This window comes from Ambystoma mexicanum, chromosome 12 (assembly GCF_040938575.1).
Source record: "Ambystoma mexicanum isolate Mex_15411 chromosome 12, UKY_AmexF1_1, whole genome shotgun sequence".
NCBI classification, from domain to species: domain Eukaryota; kingdom Metazoa; phylum Chordata; class Amphibia; order Caudata; family Ambystomatidae; genus Ambystoma; species Ambystoma mexicanum.
This window is the reverse complement of record NC_090936.1, coordinates 540,660,626-540,681,603: the sequence shown is the minus strand read 5'-3', so window position 1 is coordinate 540,681,603 and position 20,978 is coordinate 540,660,626. Positions and strand designations below refer to the sequence as shown.

The window sequence follows — 20,978 nt, the reverse complement described above, 5'->3', positions numbered from 1 at the left end:
TGCAACCATGTTCTCCCATCCACTCAACCATATTCACATTCACCCACCCACACAGTCCTAAGAATTCACACATCCATCCTCTCATGCAACCATGTTCTCCCATGTCCTTCCATCCACTCAATATTCACATTCACCCACCCACACAGTCCTAAGAATTCACACATCCATCCTCTCATGCAACCATGTTCTCCCATGTCCTTCCATCCACTCAACCATATTCACATTCACCCACCCACACAGTCATAAGAATTCACACATTCATCTTCTCATGCAACCATGTTCTCCTATGTCCTTCCATCCACTCAACCATATTCACATTCACCCACCCACACAGTCATAATAATTCACACATCCATCCTCTCATGCAACCATGTTCTCCCATGTCCTTCCATCCACTCAACCATATTCACATTCACCCACTCAAACACATTCACTTACTCACTTGAATATGCAAAATAAAAAGCCAGACTATGTGGTTGTGCCAATGCTTGTTTACTGTGCCCAATCTTAATCTATTTCCGGTCGCTCTTTTTTAAAAAAAATCTCTGATCTTTCAGTGCCATTTCTCAAGACCATTGCCCAATCTCTGACAACAAGCTCCCTTCCACACTCTCTGCCCATGCCATTATCATTTCTCTCTCTCTGCGCAACCAGTATTTCTTCTCTCTGGCTCATCTCTTTATACATGCCTTTTTAAAACTGTGAATGAGAACTCCTTGGCAGCATTTACATTTAGGGGCTTTTTCCCTCATAGGAGAGTTAAAAACCATAAAATCCCAAAAACGCCATTCTTTAAAACGACCCCTCTGCAAAATGAAAAAGAAATGCAGCAATATAGTTGACAAGTATAGACAACAGGATAGGGGATAAATTAAGATACAAATTAAATGGAGAAATAACACCACAAAATGAAAGAGAAAGAACAGAGTATGCGCTCTCTCCCCAACACCCATCTCTAAAATCTGAGCAGAAGGTGCCTCTCAGTCTGACTGGACAGAAGGCAGGTGCTGTTTAACATTTACACGACAAAGCCACACACCATTAAGGTCATCCTTTGAGCGTGGAAGAGTTTCGGTACTTGGGAGTGATTCTGGATAGAAAGTTGAATTGGAATGTGCAAGTGGATGGTGTGGTGGATAAATGTAAACGCAGGCTGAATTTGTTGAGGGCGGTGACTGGGAAAGAATGGGGTGCGCAACAGAAGTGTTTAAGAATGTTGTATAAAGGATTGATTTTGAGTGTGATGGATTTTGGGTGTCAGGTGTCAGTGGGTTATACGTCGAGTCAGAAGTTGCGGTTAGACAGAGTACAGGCGAGAGCATTGAGAGTGTGTTCGGGTGTGATGAGGTCCTCTCCAGTGAATGCAGTACAGGTGCTTGTGGGAGAGATGCCATTGGGGTTGAGGAGGGATGTGTTAAATATGAGATGGTGGGTGAAGTGTAGTGCGAAGAGTGTGGCTCATCCGGTGCGTGAATGTTTGAAGTATAACTGGAGGTTTGACTATTACAGAGATCGGTGGAGGAGGAAGGGGGGCACTTTTGGGTTTCACATGTGGGAGAAGGGAGTGCAGTGGGGTGTGGGTGATTTGATGATTGTGACAGATACGGATTTGGAGAGAAGGCCGAGATGGATGATGAGATCTCCAAAGGTGTGTTTGGAGTTGGCGAATGTGGTATCGAAGAAGAGAGGTATGCGCGGTGAGATTAAAGCTTTGGGTCAGGAATATGTGGCAGGAAAGGAAGGATATAAGGTGTTTACGGATGGTTCAAAGGATCCTACGTCTGGGAGAGTGGGAATGGCGTATTATCTAGAAAGCATTGGGGAGTATAAAATAGGACGATTGACGAATGATGTGTCTATTTGTACGGCTGAGTTGGTGGCGATTGCTTTGGTGATTGACAGGGTGTACGAGTTGGGGTATGAGAAAGTGGTGGTGTTCTCAGATTCATTGAGTGGATTACAGGCGATTGTGGCAGGGGATGGTGATAGGAAGGATGTGATTTTGGACATTAGGATGAAGATTGATCGGTGTGTGCGCGGAGGTATGGATTTGGAGTTGGCGTGGGTTCCCAGTCACAGTGGCATTTTGGGAAATGAGTTGGTGGATCTGGCGGCGGGTGAAGGTATGAGGAGGGAAGCGATTGAGGTGAGGTTGCCTTTGAGTGTGGATGAGGTGAAGGCTGTGATGATGAGACGGGTCCTGGATGAATGGCAGGAGAGGTGGGTAAATGGGGTGAAGGGCAGGTGGATGTTCGGTGTTCGTGGGAAAGTGTCGGTGAAGGTGGATGCAGGGAGTTCAGAATGGAGGAGGGGGGAGGAGGTGATGCTGAATCGGTTGAGGATAGGTCATGTGGGGCTGAATGACTGTCTATTTCGAATAGGGAAGCGTGAATCAAGGGACTGTGCAGTGTGTGGGGTACCTGAAACGGTGGGACATTTTTTGATTAGGTGTGAAAGACATGTTATGGAGAGAGAATTGATGAGGGTTCGATTGAATGCACTGGGAGTGGCTGAGCTGAGTGAGAAGATTATATTGGGAGGTGATGGGGAGGGAGGCAGGAGGAGGAGTAGTGTGATGTTGGATTTTGTGAGGCAGACGGGGAGGTGGGAGGAGTTGTGAGCTTAAATAGAGTCAAACAATTAGTGGGTACGGTGCACATCATCCTATAGGATGGGGAAGCGCCTGCGTGGGTCCGCCCATGTTTCCGATAATTAAGAAGAAGAAGAAGGTCATCCTTTGATTGGGAGCTCTGCCTAGAACAGAACAAAGGATGCCGCACGAACGTTTGGCTGTGTTGTCTGAGTGGCAGCTTCTCCCACGCTGCTGCGTGATGACGACGGCTACCAGGTCCCAGAATGCGTTGCGTGATGAGCCGAGTGTTCGGTTACCAGCAGCACAATTCCCCATTTTTTAAAATGGCGATTTTGTTTGTGCTGGCTGCACGAGCTGTGCAAATCATCAATTTTTGTGGGCAGACGGAGCGATGCAGAGACACTTTACTCGATCTACAGCGACTCGTACAGTGAGGTTTGGTTTTTGGTCTTTTGTGAGCAAGAAGTGGAAATGTATGTTGGTTTAGCATCCATTTATTTAAAATGATTCCATATATTTCATAGATGCTTCAAATAAACGTCTGGTGTCTGGATGGCAACATCGTGGCGCTTAATTTGAAATCTATATAGCATTTGTTTATTCTTCTCCCTGCGCAGTGCTGGTAAATTCACCAGTAGCTCAGCTAGGATCGGTTGTCCTTTACAGCGATATAAAAATACACCCCCTACCCACCTGGACAAAATAATAAGAAAAAACAGATGCAAATGCCACGTACCCCAAGCGTGCCTTTTTTTGTTTGTGAAACGTACTTATTAGCCCTTGTCACGGTTGTAAAATGCCGCCAAGGCAGTCTGCTTTTATTTGGGAGTGCATGAGTGGGCAGATGGTCAGCACGATAACGGTGGAAAGTTAAGTGTCTGGTTTCTTGGAACCTGCTGCCCCAAGCCATCGAGTGAAGTGAGTGCACCTACAGAGGCCTAGAGTTGCCAGTCAATAATGGAAGTAGAGATGATCTGGTCTGCGGGAAACTGGGAATGTCCCAGACAGGACTGTGCTCCTGAGGGAGGGGAGGGAGGGTAGGGCTGGGGCAGAATCAGGCACAGCTTGGATGAATAAATCACTTGCAGAACTTCTCCGATTATTCTGCAATACCAACTCAATGATACGGTGGTGTTTATAGACTATGGGGTTATCCATCCAAGGCAATATTCAGAATAAAAAACATACGTTAACAATCCTAACGCTGCACAGGCCACCAGAACTCCTATTTTGAGGGATTTCAGCACAGAATCAGGAGCAGGAGCTCTACTTGTGCACCGGTAACTGCAGCACAGAAAGCGGCGGGGAACAAAGAAAGCAGTGAAAGCACTGCAGCACACTATGAATGCTATATTCCAATCTAAAGATTAACAACGTGATATTTAAACTTACAGCTGCACATTGAAAAGGCTGGTCCTTGATCTGCATGAATACGCACGCAAATCTAATAATACAGTGAACGGCAGCCACAAAGACATGGGGGGGAAAGGGGAAATAACAGTTTCGCAGATCCCCCGCTTAATTATTTTCATCACGTTTTCTTTCATTCAAAGTCTGAAAGGTGTCTAACAAATGTACAGCCACAGTATGCATTGTGGTTCACATGTGCCTTTGGAAATTTGAATCCTGTGTTTCTAACAACACTTGTCTTACTTTGTGTGTCTCTTTGCTTCCATTAACCTAACCATAACCATTCTTTGTTTCTCTATCTTGCCGTTCCTACACAGCAGTCTCTCACTCTCCTATTGGTGTCCCCCTTTCTTGCTCACTCTACCCCATTGGCTATTGCGCGCACCTTTTATCCAGTTTCATAATCCCTCTTGCAGTGTATCCTGTCCTCAGCCTTCCTCTAAACTTGTCACTCTGTCCCTGCTTCTGGAGCGCCTCGAGCCTCCCTCCTGCTAGCCTTGCCTGTGCATCCTGCGCTCCCTCTCGCCTGTCTCTTTGCTCTGTTTCTGTATATTGCCCCGCTGCCCGTCCATCTTGCTCTGGGTGTCACTGTCAGCAGCTGGTTGAGTTACTGCTTCTTCAGACACACCGGCCTCTTGCTTTTTCTTCCGGTCTTGTATCTCACACTCTCTCTTTTCTCCCATATTAGCTCTCTCTGCCTCCAGCTAGCTCTCTTTCTGGCAATTGTCGGTCTCTCCTTCTTTCTCTTTCTGCTGTCCTCCTTGTGTGGGGTGGGGGGGGGCTTCCTACTGGGAATTCAGACAGGGGTGACACAGGGGCGAGCCTTGGGGCAGGGAGTTCTGCTGCGTGCAGTGCTCGGCTCTCTTTGTAGGTGACCCCTAAATGTTAGAAACAACCACCAACACCTCCCTGGTTGGGCTTATTCCACAAAAGCACAGTGATCCCTCTCCTTCAGTTCCTGGTGTAACTCAGAGAAAGTCACCAAGTAACCTTAGTTCTACAAATCTGAAGAGTGTTCCACAGTGGATGCAAAGCTACCTCGCACAATATAAATGTGCTTTTCAAATGTATATAATGTATATCCGACAACCAACGCTAAAAGCAGGGCTCGGAAGTTGCCATTGGCCATGTGTAAGAAGGCATACCAATCCTGTTTTTCCCCTTGAATTCTGGGACTTGTAGTTTTTTTTTTCTAATTTAGGAAAACTTCCAAGTCCTAGAACTCTAAGCAAAATCGGGAATGGATGCCTTTCTCACGCATGGTCAGGGGAATCATTTCCAGGCTTTTTGCAAAAGGAAAATATGTGCAAGGCTGTTCTGTTTCTTATTGTTTGGGCCTTCTAGATTTTTAGTACCATCAGAACACTTTTTGGCTTCTCCTTGTAACGTGGGGATGTGGAAAGGCAGAGTGCCCCTTAAACACCGGAATCCTAAGCCATCTATTGGAGTCAGAAAACTCAATGGGGGTGAGATTCACATCGTTTTTACCAGGGTTGTCACTCCAGAAAAAGTAATGTTTTACATGTGTACATTACACCAGAGTCACAAACACGGATCTCAAGTCCCCCCTGCCATGCCTGAGGCCACCCAGTCCCAAAAAAATAGGAGTGAAGGACTGTTCTCACACATGGCACGGGAAACTAAAGTCCTGAGTAGGAGTGCTGAACGGCCATACATTCCCACCATGGGTCAGATTGCAGAAACCTTTCACCGGTACAAGTGCAATGTTGCACGGTATTAGCACTAGGATTAGAAGATTAGATTAGATTAAGGAGTTAGTTAAATGGGCATGACTGTTCATTTAGTGGATAAGAGGGCAGGTCTGCAATGGCAGCCTGCAAGTGAGATTTGGATGTTACCAAGGATATAGAAGCCTAGAAGCGCACAGTGTAATTTTTTAACAACATCTTAAAGCTACTGTCTGTTTATCAAGCATTCTCGCATAACGTAAGCGCCGTGCTTTATTGTAATGGGGGCATGTAGGTGGAGATGTGCCCACATATGGACAGTGTTGTTGGGTGGAGGCACAAGTGAAAATTATGGGCAGTTCTTTCACACCTTTGTCATTATTTATGGTCTTGAAAACAGAAGGATTCCAACATGACATATTGCTTTCCCGGGAAGCGTTTTATGCTATAGGTGGCATGGTATATAATCTTCAAGTTAGTTCTCCTGGTGGGGGAAAGTGTGTTTGAACATGTGTTCATGGAGAGCAACTAGTTAATAACAGAGCCAATGGTCCTGTAGTTGTGGGGGCAGCAGAGTTATAGTGCTCATGAAATGTGTGCCATATGCTGCAAGCATGGATGCGTACCATGCGTGTTGTGGGGTGAAGTAAGGTAGCTCATTGAGATGGGCACTTTCTCAAACAGTTGTGCATGATCTGCAAACACAGGTTCGAGCTTAGAGCAAACCCAGATTTGTATCAGTCCAATGTTAATAAATTATGTACATCTGATGATAATATTAATCAGGTGTTATAGAGTAAAGGTAACTTAGGTGGGAAGTGAGTTGGGCGCTTATGTGTCATGTGTGTAGATAGAAATCCATTTCCTGACTGTTTTCTCACATGGAACACTAGAGATTGATCTTGCTGGTGTGCACATTGCTTCACAATTCATCTCTTGGGCCCCCCTCTCCTCTCCTCCCTCTCCCCTGTCACACCTGATGAGGTCTCTAGACCACTCCTGGTACCTGCTCACCGTGCCACCCGGCCTCAGGGCAACCCCTTGCACTGGGGTCTATATCTGTACCCATACAGTCCCCCCCCCGCCCTTTATCTTTATGCACTTATCAGATTTTTAGTGGATTGTTTGGGGATTGGATTGTTTTTGGATTTTTAGTGGATTATTTGGGGATTGGATTGTTTTTGGATTTTTAGTGGATTGTTTGGGGATTGGATTGCTTGGATTGTTTTGGGATTGCATTCCACTGAGGATTACTAATTAACATATTTCAGGGTGCATGAAGCCAAAAAGAAGCCAAAAGCAATCCTCCTAGTATAATGGGAGTTTCTGGAGTTAAAGAGGATTTAAATGTTTGGGAAAATCCAGTAGCAATCCACTTTCAATCCAGATTTTTTTGGTAGGGAAAATACACCGGTCCCCAGTTCCCTGATGCCACTGGAATCAACGGAGATTTTCTGCACACCAGAAACTATACGTTTAACTGGAATATAAAGCGGGTATAGCATTGGCGATCATTAGGGTTGTTTACCAGGGCGATTTGGGTTCAAAATTCTATGTTGGCAGGCCAGCTGTCTCTCGCTCGCACACAGACACGCACGCACACACACAGTATTATTCAGGGCAAACCCACAGTTGTTTCGGGCGCATGTGAAGGATTCGGAAGTAAAGAATTATTATGTACCCGTTAGAAAGTAATTTTTTACATGTTATGGGACAATTTGAACAATACAATTACAGAATCAAATTGGTAAGAAAACAATTCATGCCCATTTCGGTTGTACTTAATGGGCATTTCGAAGAAATGATAAAGATAGCAAGGCAGCTTGAAGGAAAAGTTATATGTATAACGTGTGGTCTCTGTTGCCATGATTGCAGACAAGCCCTGGCAAATGTGATGTATTCATCGGTGCAACCCCAGCGTATCCTGGAATGTGGTTACTATGTCATCACGCGAGACTCCGGGCATCACTCCAGGTGTCACGCCAGAGGATGCTGACACCTCCTGGAGTGGGCACGCATCCCTGCCAAGATGGCTGCATTACTCGCATCTGTGCAGGTAAATAAAGGACCCCCCCTCCTCTTGGAAGCCTGGCACAGGGTGTAAGGGCAGCAAAATGGGGTGCTGCTTGCGACCACGGACGAAGGTAACAGGCGGGAAATCCGCTGTTATTTCATTTGGTTCGCTCTCTGTTTTTTACTTTTTGCACAACAAAAGGAAGCCCGCCTGGAAGGGGTATGGTTGGTGCGGTAGACTCAGAGTTTCTGGGGGAGGCGCAGGGGGGGCTGTGTTGGAGCTGCAGGTGAACTATTAGTTCTGGCTGTAGTAACATCCTGCTCTGAGAAGCGGAGGGGGGGGAGTAAGACCCAATTCAGACGTTCGGCTGTGCCCCTGTTTGCAGCCTTGCCTGACTATAAACTTTTGGTGCTCTGCTTTCAATTCTGTGCCTTTGCGTCATTATGCGCGTGCAGCTATGCTGAGACCGCACTCTCTAGGAAGGGGTTCAGCCAAGCCTGAAACTGTGTCTACTTCTTGCAGGTAGCTCGTTGGATGGAGAAGGAGATGCTGCAGCCTCTCCTGTGATCCTCGGCCTGTTGCTGCTGTCGACCCAGGTAAGGGGTGTGCAGTCTTTGAGTCCCTAGGGCGACATGAATGTAACACACATGTTAAATATATTTATTTGGGGATTGTACAGTGCTAATTATCTACTGCGCTTCCTTTCATTCAGGCATCCGTGTGCCAGGCACCACTTCTGCAATTTTATGCTTGTGAAAACCTCTGGATCATCTTCGACGCCACACCCTCCTTCTCTCCTCACATCTCTGACGTCTCTAAGAAGTCACACTACCAGCTGCACCTCAGGGGTATTCTTCCTTTCCTCTGCTTCCCCACAGCTCACTGTTTCCAGAGCTCTCTCTCTAGGCTGGACTCTATTGCAACAGCCTCTTTCTAAATCTACCTGCCTCTACTCTTCGCCCTCTGCAACTCATCCAGAACAGGACTGCAAGACTTGTCCTTGGCCTCAAGCCCAGGGATCGTATCTCTCCAGGACTGAAATCTCTGCAGTGGCTGCGAGGATTAAGTTCAAAACCCTCTGCATTGTCCACAAGGCCTTCTGGGGCCTCAACACCTTCAACTCTCTCTTCCTAAATATCTTACTTGTTGTGCTCTTCGCTCATCTGCCTCCAAATCCCTCAGGGTCAGTCACTTCTCCAAACAACGAGTTGGTGGTAGATCTCTTTCCTCGGCTGGTGCATCCCTCTGGAACAGCCTCCCTGAAACTTGAGGAGAACCATCTCTGGTTCCGGAAGCACCTCAAAACCTTTCTCTTTGCATCTGCTTTTTCTCCTCCTCTCCTCTGCTGACCACCTGGCTGTATCCTGAACTGCACTGGCTACCTGGACACCCTCTGATCACGGGCCCAGGTCCCTCCCCCACCAGCGTCTCACACCTGCACTGCCCACCTAGCAACCCCCACACCCGTACAGTCCCCCTACCAGCCCCCTGATGTCTGCACTTACCCATGCACTTGCCACTTGCTGGCCGTCACTTACTTATTGCTATCATCTTGTACTGCACTATCCCTGCCCCCTTCCCATGCACTAGCGCGATACGAATGTCACCTGGCTTAGTATGATTGTTGTCCACCCTCCCTTTGTTTCCCTTGACTCGTCACGCCTTGAAGCAGTTGGGGGTAGAAGGGAATTTGGTCACTGGTCATGTGTAATATTAATGTTTGTGCTACTATTTCGGTGTACTGGGATAGAATGGACTTGCATCGGAAGCTGGCCATCGGACACTGCCTGGAACTGGCTCTTCAGTGAAGAAAGAGGGGAACCAGAACCACCGAGTGCCTGATCCTGGTCCGGCATCAGCATCAGAAGTAAGCACCCCTTGAGTAAAAAGCAAGTTGGTTGACACCCCTATTAAATGTAATGCTTTATCTTCTCAGTCAATATGCCAGAGAAATCTTAGTCTTTTCCTGCCTCATCTCTCCCCTCTACCCCGGCATTCCTGTGAAGACATCTTGGGGTTGATACCCTTGTAAAGTTTGCAATCGACTATATGCCTAAGCCTACAGATCTATAATTGTATGTATTGTGCTTACAAAGCTGTTTCACCAAAGCACGATACTATGTGAATAAATAACCAGTTAGGCAGAAAAGCAGTAAGGAAACAAGATAAACAGACCGCCAAAAAGAGAGCATATAATTGTGGATGTGGCTTTATTAAATATTGAAATCTGAACAATTTCCAGATCTTGATATAGTTTTTCAGGTTTGAGAAATCTAATCATTTTTCTTTTCTTATATACACATAGGAACATTCGTCTCGTTACAGGCTACATGGTGAACCAAGGGAGATTGTGATGTCGGCACAAAAAGACAGACGAGCAACTTGGCCCGCAACCTGCTGAAAAAAACGCTGGCACGTGAATGTAGCAAAATGGCAGAAAAGGGAAGATTAACATTGGATTGTCAGTGACAAGAAGCAATAAAAGGTACATAAATACCATTCAGAACACACATGTTAAATATATTTATTTGAAGCTTGTACAGTGCTAATTGTCTACTGCACTTCATTTCATCCAGGCATCTCTGTGCCAGGCACTTCTTCAGCAAAGTTATGTTTGTTAAGCATCTTTTTCCAGCTCTTTTCAAACAATTTCTACAGAATGATTCCTTTTTGCATTTCAGAATGTATCCATTAAAGCAACAGAAATGGGCTTTGGAGAACACTCTGCTGTTGAATACCGGAAAGCACTGCCGAACACAATTGGGATCTACTGTCTGAAGCAGAAGGCACCTGACTTGTCTTTTTCTACGCAAGTCTAGTCACTATTTACAGAATGCAAAATTCATCTTATTTTTCAAAACATTTAGTTATTGTATTATAAAATGCTACCTGGGTTGGTTCAGGGGAACTCCATTGCTGCCTGTACTTGTCTGGGGCCCCCGGCCCTCTTACTCCCTGCGTTGTGGCTGGGTCCCCGCCACCCCTTGCTACCGCGCATGGTTTTGTGCCCTCCCCTCTCTTACTCTCTTGCTCCGTGGGCCGGTATCCCTCCCTTGGCGTCCTGGGCTGGGTCTGCGTCTTCCCTCTCCTCTGCTCCCAAGGGTAATCATGGGCCGCCCCAACACTTGCTTGATCCCTGGGATGAGTCTGCTCCACCATCTTGTTTAATCTCTGGGTTGTGTGCACACCTCCGTTTTCCTCCCTGGGATGGGACGTGCCCCCCAACTCCCTGGCCTGTGGCTGTGCCCCCCCCTTGCTCCATGGGCTGGTTCTGGGTCACCATCTGACTCCCCTGGACTCACCCTAGGTCCACATCAGAATCCCTCGCTCCCCAGCTTGCTCTGGTTCCCCATTTGACTCACTGGCTTGTTCTGGGTCCCTAACAAACTTCCTTACTTGCTGGGCTGTGTCTGGGTACCCATCTGGCTCCCTGCGCTGGTTCCGGGTCCCTCCTTAACCCTTGCTCCCTGGGCTTGCCCTGGGTCTCAATTTGACTCATTGCCTGGTTCTGGCTCCCCACCTAACTTCCTTGAAAGCTGTGCTGAGTCTGGGTACCTGCTTCACAACTGCTCTGTGAGCTTGGTCCGTACCTGACTTCTTGCTTACTGGGTATATCCGGGTTTGACTCCCTGGCTGGTATTTTCTTTTTTTTAAATCCATACATGTGCACTAATTGTAAAGTACCCAGTTCTGGGATTGCTACAGTCATGCTTGTGTATATGTGCCCATTTTCAGGTTGAACCTCATTGTGCCTCTTTTAATAAATGCAATTGAATTAAAAGCAGGTGTGTTCTTTTTTAAAAATAGATAATATCCCATTAGCCTTGTTCGACTGTCATATCATTTTACCCAAATGACGACTAAGACCCAGTGAGTGTAATGCCTACAAGAGGGTTTCTTTTCAGGGTTATAGTTAACATCGCTTTGGGATTTTTATAGGATTGTCTTGGGTTTGCATTGCTTTTGGATTTTTATAGGATTGTTGTGGGATTTCATTGCTTCTACCAGGAAGGACTTCTAGTTAACATATTTCGGGTGCATTAAACCAAAAGGAAGCCATTGCTTGGGTTTATTTGAAGATTGTGTATTTTAGTGCAGCACTTTGTAATTGTGGGAGTTTATTGGGTGTGAGGACATGTTAGCTAGAGGTGAGAAATGAAATGTGGGAGTTTACAGATTGGTTCGTCACATGGGGGGATTTGCAGTTTTGTACGCTAAATCAGCTTAGTTAACGACATTTGGGTGCTATAGCATAGAAGTCAAAGAGGGAAAGTGACGGCTGCAAAATTCCCTAGTTTTTCCAGTACACTATACGTAAGTCTAAATAGTGTCATTCTAAAGTGATGCCACCAATCTTACTCAAAAGGGATACATCCTGGGGTAATCCAACCCCTTTTCCTAAATCTTTTGGAAGCATCTTGAAATCATTTAAACTCATCCTGGAGTGGTCTGCAATAATCATTCACAATTCAAAACCCATCCTAAAGTTATCATGGAACCATCCTGGAGTAATCCCCACCCATCCTGAAGTTGTCATGAAGTCATCCTCGAGTTGTCATGGAGTCATCCTCGAGTAATCCGAAGTCATCCTCGAGTAATCCCAACTCATCCTGAAGTTGTCATAGAGTCATCCTAGAGTAATCCGAAGTCATCCTGGAGTAATCCCCACCCATCCTGAAGTTGTCATGAAGTCATCCTGGAGTTGTCATGGAGTCATCCTAGAGTAATCCGAAGTCATCTGGGAGTAATCCCAACTCATCCTGAAGTTCTCATGGAGTCATCCTAGAGTAATCCAAGATCATCACTGGAAGTAATCCAAACTCATCCTGGAGTAGTTTCTGTGATGACTCTAGAGTCATCATCTCATTACATATTTTGGTCTGTGGGAATACTTCGGATGATCTTCCTGAACTATCCATGGATGACTTTAGAATGGAGTCATCGGATGACTCCAGAATGATTCCAGGATGATCTTCCTTTTTGACTAGGGTAGCCTGAGTCCCGACAGTCCTGACATTAACACAGCCCCGGAACTTTTCCAGACCTAGCAACACCCCTGGTATCGTGCGATAGGGACGGTACTTCCTGGCGGCCAGGACTCCCTACGGTAGTACAGGGTGGACTGGCCACCGGAAAGGCCGTCCCCAAGAAAAAAAAACAAAGGGGGGAAAAAACCTTTGTCCCGGTGTTTTGTAGATCGTGGATCATGTGATCTGGTAATGCAAAGGCTGCCAGTATTCAAAGAAAGGTGGAATGATCTTTTCTAGGAGTAATCCTTTCTGAAATGAAAATGGTGAGAAGTGTGCCCCCCGCAGCCAGAGGCAAGGAGAATGGCTGAAGGCAACCGTAGAGCGAGGGAAAAGATTAAGAAAGGCAGGAGAAGGATCTGCGAAGAAACAAACTAGCGTCAAAGTGCATTAAAGTTGCAACGTGAGGAGCTGGTGGTTAGTGCCCCATTTGTTTGAGAACAAAACAACTGCTCACAGGGTTGCATGTGACGGTCGAGCAGCATGGCAGCGATGTTGTGGCTGGCAAGATGTTGCTACACGCGATTGGCACAGCAGCTGGCCATGAAAGGATTGGCCAATGTAGCACATCGCAGGATGGTTGGCAAACAATGCGTTGTTCTCCAGACATCCCAGGATCTCTCACAGCACACCCATATGTTAAGCAGCTTTCTTCACTGGAGCATTTTAAACTGTGCTTTCCCTATCGGAGATGAACCTTGCTGTCTCTTGGCACTTTATCTCTCTAAATGTCTTTTTTATTATGTCCAAGACCTCCCTAAAGATTATACCATCCTGCTCTTTGCTTTAACAATGGAAAAAGACTTGATAACGAAACCCAGCAGGGCGCTCTCTTTTGCGCTTCACAGGGCAAGGCATGTATTATGTACTGTGACTTAATGGAAGGTAAGGGGGGCCCCCGCCCAAGTCCCATCTGGGTCGCCAAAATTGTCACATGTTCCGGTTCGGGATCAGTCCAGTGAGCCTGAGCTCTAAATTTAAGGGGGCGACCGCGGCTCCCAGTTCAGCTGAGAGTACATTCTAGCACTCTGGAATGCGACAGTGAAGCTATCGGACACTGAATTAGAATCACTGAGAACACCTTCCCTCGCCAACCTCATTTATCACAGTTGAGGTACACTTATAATATCAAACCTTTCAGTTTGTAACAGTGTTCTGCTAACGCTGATGACCTACCAACTGAGCTGCTTACTCATGAGCTCACAGACTCTGCACACCCATCCACAATGATGTATCTAATGCATAAGAGAGATGAGAGAAAGAAGGAAGAGAAGAGAGAAGAAAGAGAAGGAGAAAGAGAAGAGAGAGAAGAAAGAGAAGAGAGAAAGAGGAGAAGAGAGAAAGAGGAGAGAAAGGGAGAAGGAGAAAGAGAAAGAGAGAGAGATGAGACTGAAAGGGAGAGAGGCGTAATCTGCATCACACAGCACTTGGTGGTTAGTTATCATGTCATGTCATCAACGTACCAGAGTCACACATGATCACGTTGTCAAAAAGGAGTTGTATTTACATATTAAAACCTTATTGAGTTCTCCATTTAATAAACAATAAAACATATTGTTCCAACACACATTGTTCCAACACACATTTTGCCATCATCACACGATCCTCCAAATTCTCTCTATTTGCACATAAAATCAATCATATTTGGTTAAGGATAACAGGGTTCGAAATGGAGGGGAGCATGGAACTATTTAGCTCCTGCTTTTAGCCTAGGAGAGCCTGGTTAGCTTGAGAAGAATTACCAGGAGCTACGTTTGGCTCCACAGGCCAATTGATTCCTTACAAACATGCATATATGACATTGACTGAGTAGTTCGAAAAGCTAATAAATAAGCATTAGGACACATTTAAACATAATGAACCATACATAATAGACAAAACGTTACAGTGTGCATCACATGTGGAAGTTAGTTTTGCGCTGTGTACTCGCTCCTTGTTCCCAGCGGTAGCTCCTGCCTACTGGGTGATGCCTGACACAGAGGAGCTGGTTTTTGCTCCTGCTCATCGAACCTCAATTCCGAACCCTGGGATAACAAGTCATATCCCTGTACTTGAATCATTCTGCAATGTCCCAAACATGAGGCTTCAACACAGAGTCCAGCCCAGCCTAGCATGGGATCCATCAGATTTCTATTTACAGTGACACAAGGGCCCTGTCCAAACATAAAGACTCTGCTCAATTTGAATCACAATTCAAGGTAATACTGAAAAAAAGCATTTGAAAACCTACTCTGTGGTTTCCAAATGAAACCAAAAAGCTTAGAACAATACATTAGTCAATATATCTTGATCACATATACTGCAAGCACATTTCTACTGCATTTAAATAAAAAGAAAGAGCACATTGTTCAAGCAAGCAAAGCCCATTGCAAAAAGGTGTAGCCCAAACGCAAACACCTCCTGTAATCAGGGTCTCAAGACCACAGGACGTCAGGGCCTTAGGATGTCAGCAATACCAATCAGCCAGCTCACGAATGGACGCCGTCCTTGCATGTATAGAAGTATCTTCCAAAAGTCCCCTTTTCAAAATTAGATGCCATCTTGTAGGCAGGACCCCAGCTTCTAATGCTACGCTGGGTACTCTGGATGTAGTTCCCTCTCCCTCTGTATGATGTAGGTAAACATATTGAGGAGCACATCCCCTTTCGCAAGCGTCTGTGTCATCAGTTATTAGCTCCGCTTGGTGCTCCAAGTGTCTTACTGCCTTATCAGTTTCAGAACATGTTGACAAAATCAGCAAGTTGTTTGAGAAGCCTCCTGCTCTAGCATGTCTGTCTGTTTTATCAATCTGAGACTAAAGTCAAGGCCTTTGTATGTAAATGTCTGTGCACTGCCTCTTCTCGCCTGCAAACTGCCTTTAATAGGGAGAATAAAATGGATTCTAAATCACAGCCTGCCAGTTCAGTGATTTAAGCATATGAGGCTCTTACACGGTCCTGCCTATTTCAACAGGTCTGCATGCATACATGAAAGATGCTTCTGTTTAAAACTGCTAAGTAGTTTGCTATAATGAAAATGGCAACATGTATTCAATGTAAGGTGTGTTAGGGTGCAGGAGGAGGAGACTGACACACAAGTGGCATGGTGATTGATAAAGACTTTTATTAGTCATGAAAATAAAGAGAAACCTACTTTCCCCAACTCTATGAGGGGTTTCCCTGCCTCAACTAAAACATTAAGGGTTCTGTCAGAATGTCTGTGTAAATCAAAAGCCCACCGTGCTGTGTCAAAACCCCTACTTCTGACTCTTTCACTTAAAACTAAACTAAAGATAAAGTAGACTTTCTTGGTCCAGAAGAATTAACTCCCTTCTTCTGGACTGGGGATAAAAGTTCACTTCCAGGTGTTGGCTTCTTCTAACGGGAACGGCTCCCTTCCCCGGGTCAAAATTGTTCTTCAACACAAAAGACAACATTCCAACACTTCATTGGCAGACACACTGTTCATCTTTTGACACTTTATATAAGAAAGTGTTTTCAGCTTGAGTTACCAGGAGAATGACTCCCTTCTCCTGGTATCCGAATTGTATAGCTCAACAAAATCAGGGGGAATGACTTCCTTCCACTGGCCTGGGTTACCAGGAGAATAACTCCCTTCTCCTGGGATCTTGGCTTTAGAGTTTGATACAACCAGGAGAATGACTCCCATCCCCTAGCCTCCCTTTCACTTTGGTTTCAAAGTTCAACACTTTCAGTCTTTCCTTTTGAGGGTCGCAGACGCAGGCTCTTCTGCCAAGTACTGCCACGAGGAAGATGGCTTGTACTCTTCTGTTCTTGTGGGTGCGTGACACAGAACCATATTTCTCAACTGCTTTGATTAGGCAGACCTGGTTCAATCTCCTGCTAGGTACCTCCACAAAGAAAATGATTTGGGCTACTTCTCTCTTGTGGTTGCGGGTCCCAGACCCAACCTCTGCCTGTTCTGTTTTTGGGGTTCTTTATATGTTGTCTGTTTTTCCCCAGGGGCTTCCTCCTCCCCCATGCTTTGTGAGTTAAGAGTCTCACAAGACTCTACTGTGCCCACACCAACCTTCCCGACAACCACTGTATCTTTTGGGTTGTTGCCGATGTGCTCGAGTCGGCCTCGGCGCTTCTGCTTTCTGTATCCAGTTTCTCGTGGCTTCTACCACTCTTCGTTGTGCTGTGGCGTCTCTGCAGCATTTGGTTCCTCACAGAACGTGTCTCTTCACTCGACCGCACGATCCCACTGTGTCGCAAATGTCAACCTCGCTTCTCCCTCTTTCCGGTTGGTTTGTCCAGGGCAGACTGGGGAGGTATTGAAAGGTAGCCCAATTTACAGGGGTACCCCTTAAGTATACGGGTACCCCTAATCACACTCACACAAGATTAAACTTTACCCCTCTGGGGAATTAAGGCCAATAGTCTTATCTTGCAAGGAAAGCAAATGTAATCTGTACAGAAATGAGGATGGGGCAAAGAACTCTGCTCCTTGAACGGTATATTCTGTCCTTCAACCACTCCCAGCTCCTCCAGACTGGTGCCAGGCAGGGAGCTTAACTACTCTTGACTGGTCACTGGATACTGGCATGGCTCATCCAAAACTGTCCTTCTTCCCTTACAAGAGATTCTGCAGTGTTCCTTCCTGCATGGCCGGGTTTCCATTTAGGACAAACTACTTAACATACTGTCGTCTATGCAAGAATACACTATAGCTCCTGTTTATCATAATTTTGCTACATTATGAATATTTATCTATAAACACATTTTCCCATCATGCTCTCCATACTTCACTCAATATATTCATATTTTATCTGGTCCAGCAATTCCCCTTAAAACCTTGTTTTTCATAATTCTGCATTGTGTGCATTGAGACTTGGCCTGCATGGGCTTTTGATAGACAGCCGACAGCTGCTCAGCCACTTTGTGTGCTCTGCCAGAGCCATCCTCAGTGACGCAACACTGCATGACCACTGCGATCCATTTTTAGCACAGGCCACATTCCTTTTGGCACAGAGCCTGCTGCTCTCTATCGTGCTTTGAGAAATCTAAATACAATTTAACATTTTTACAAATGTATTCATCTAATAGTTATTTACACCTTATATTTAAATACTAACTATCTTCATTTAGTGGCCACTCATGTCTGTGTGTGATTAGATTTGCATGAAAAAGGCGTTTTCAGTGCTATAGTGCTTAGAGAAGTCTTGCCTAATTGTAAAGCGCTTGGGGGTGCAGGAAAGCACTAGCTCCTCCCCAACATTATGCTTTTCCCTGCCCGTTAGACTCTCGGTCAGCAGCCTCTCCTGTTCTCCACACCAGACGACTTCTATGTCAGCGGTTCCTCCAGGGAAGTCTTGACAACATGGCAAGTCCTTTCATTTTTATCTTAAGCGAACATAGAAGTTTAGATTGTTCATTCAAGTTCTCACCATTACTCTTCCTTGTTCTGCACCTCCGATGCCCAGTACTTCTCAAATAGGTCCCCATAAGGCAGTCCATGCTCTTCCTCATCTCAGTAGTTATTACGCTTTCGGACTTACAGACAAACATGGAAGTATGGGTTATGGAGAAGGGGTTCATGGGATAGGAAGGCGTGCAGAGTGTGGGTGGAGGGTTGGCATACCGCGTTCTCCCGAGATGTTCTCCCTGGTCCCCAGAGGGGAAGTCTCTTCCCATGAGATCCTCAGTTTGAGTACCACCCCCAGGGGGACCATCAGGTAGTGGCCTCACCTCCCTGCCCTCATGGGAAGGGATTCCCCCCTCTGGGAGAAGTGACATCTCAGGATTCGTCACAGGTGTAACACATAAATGTGGCCGTTTTGAAAAATAAGGCTAATACAGACCTCTACGGGCCTCTCTGAGAAATAAAGCACTTTGAGTACATATCTGCTGTTTGAAGCACTACGTTGCTTTGCAGTATAGACTGGTCTTTTGTCTAGGCGGTATATTCTAAATATGTCATGTTGCGCTGCTCTTTAGGCGCATAGCACATTACTTGCTTACTTGCTTCTAGGCACTATATTCTAGCAATGCTTTCAACTAGGCCTTCTCAGGTTAATGCTAGTTCACTTATATGAGCTGAATGCCGACATGAAATATAATCTCATGTGCTACCTCAGAATGGGTCCTACCACATGACGAGGGAGGGACCTCAAGGGAGACGAGAAAGGGACAGTTCTTGGAGCCACGAAGTAAACACCCTTAAACCGTCTTTGAGACTCAAACGTTTTTGCACCATCTGTCCATTCCACCGTTAGGTCCCAAAATCTGTGATCCTGGAAACTATTAGACATGTGTCAGCAGGAGTCCTTTGTAACCAGAGGAGTGACAAACATTTCCATGAAGATTCCAATGGAAAGAAAACAATCAATTCTACGTACCACTGTAGGACTCGGCACTGCATATGACAGAAGTATGTCTGTTTGTGCTGAGCTTTGGGTTGTCAGTCTCCGTCCTGGCCGTGAACAAATGCGAAAAAGGCAAACTGCCCTCATGCCTCCTTGCATTATGGTGTCCAGTCAGGTACCCTCATTAATGGACCTCCTCCTACCTGAAATCAAAGTTAAATATTGGATTAGAATCTGTGATTCTGGCGATCATTAACGGAACAAAAGATAAACAAAATTCCCATCCCAGGAGTGCTCTATTGTGTTTACCAACAGGGGAGCCTCTCCTGCACAACATTCTGCCACTTGGCTTCCCAGCGGTACACACCCCAATGGTCTAGTTTGGGCCACATTAAGGGTCAAACATTCAAATGCGTCACAGTAAAGTAAACAGGTTGAGTTGTCATTAACTCATGCAAGCCAAAGAAGGTAAAAACCCTAGTGCGCCTTCCGCTACTAGAAATTTATGTGACAGTTGTCAAAGGATGTTGGGTAAAGCATTGCATCTGGAGTCTAAAAAGTCAGCAATCAAACCAGCTTAGCCATGGAAAACACAGCACAATTCTATGTAGCCAACATTACTCCTTATCAGCAGCCAGAGGAGAAGTGCTGGCCAATCTGGTGGTCCAAAACGCAGGCAGAATCACACACTAACGCACCATGTTATCTTGACCACTCGATCATCTCCCCTAGGGTGTCTACCATTTTTTCTGGACCACCATCCTCTCACCCCTCTACCCACCAACCTCCTAGCCTTCCCCAGGTATTCAGCCCTCCCTCAGGCCCTCACTGTTTCCCAACACTCCCTCACCCCACTTACATCTTCTCCTGTCAAGTGATGCCTCAGGTTCCTGCCCTGAAAATAGAAAAGAGAATACTCCCTTTTCCAGTTGCTGTGGGCCAGCCATCTTTGTTTTGGGTTTTTTCCACTGGATATTGGGCAAGCACAAGATGTGTGGCACCCATCTAATGCACAACAGAAACACTTTCAAAACTATCATCATCCTGGGCAGTGCCCCATGGTGCCAATAGGGATAATCCCAGCAAGGGAGGCTGACAGGGACTGGCTCTGGTTGACAGGCCATAACCGACACTGTTGAGCAATATAGGGACTCTACTGTGTTATGTAATGTTCCTCTTGAGAATGTTTAAAGTGCTACTGGGGACAGATATTTGTTAGGCCTTCAAAAGAGTGACAACCCAGAATAGTTCTTCCCAATCACCATGTGTAGGTGGTGTCAAAAATATATTTGATTGGTCGTAAAGGAGGGAAACTGCTATGCAGCATGTTTGTGCAGGGGAATGAAGGGCCAGATTAACGAAAGATGGACTAGGGGGTGCTGCATGCAAAGTGTTTGTCTCATCATGGTCTCCCAATGAATAATGGGAGTTGGGTGCTGTCTTCTGGGCTCTTATGTAGAGTGGCTTACGCCATTTCCATGGCAGCTTCTCATTTTGGGCCTTGAAAGGGTTCAGGTATTTAGTGGGTTCCCGGGAGCAATGTTGCTGATGCTAGATTTATGGTACTAGGCAGATCAGAGAAACCATGGTCGGCTAGAGATAAGCATCTACATATCCAGAAATTAGAGGTGGCATGGGTGTTGAAGGAAGTGATCTCAGAGTTGTCAAGTTACTTCATGTCTCAGAGCTGTCAAGTTGCTTCATGTCCCAGAGTGTCCAAAGGCATCATGTCCAGCATCCAATTGGGGGGAGGCAGTTGGCACACTGTTGAGTTTCTGGACCAAAGGTAAATCTGTGGCTGAGGGTATTGGGTGTGAGTGAATAATTGCTACATTCCAAGGTTAGGGTATTACAGTAGTGTAAGGTGGATGATGGTTGCTACAAATTAAAGATCTATCCAATGAACTCGTTTTGAGGAACATGGATGTTTGTTAGGGTA

General features: G+C 45.8%; 1 protein-coding gene across 2 annotated transcripts in view; it reads right to left on the bottom strand.

Annotated features, from left to right (window-relative positions):
- LOC138513761 (pseudouridylate synthase 1 homolog) overlaps nucleotides 1-20,978 on the bottom strand; it is a 244,011-nt gene that overhangs the window by 183,391 nt on the left and 39,642 nt on the right. For both annotated transcript variants that reach the window (XM_069628849.1, XM_069628850.1), the window contains exon 2: nucleotides 19,073-19,242. In XM_069628849.1, coding sequence (XP_069484950.1) covers nucleotides 19,073-19,198 — 126 coding nt within the window. In that variant the 5' untranslated portion in view covers nucleotides 19,199-19,242. The remainder of the gene's footprint in view (nucleotides 1-19,072; nucleotides 19,243-20,978) is intronic.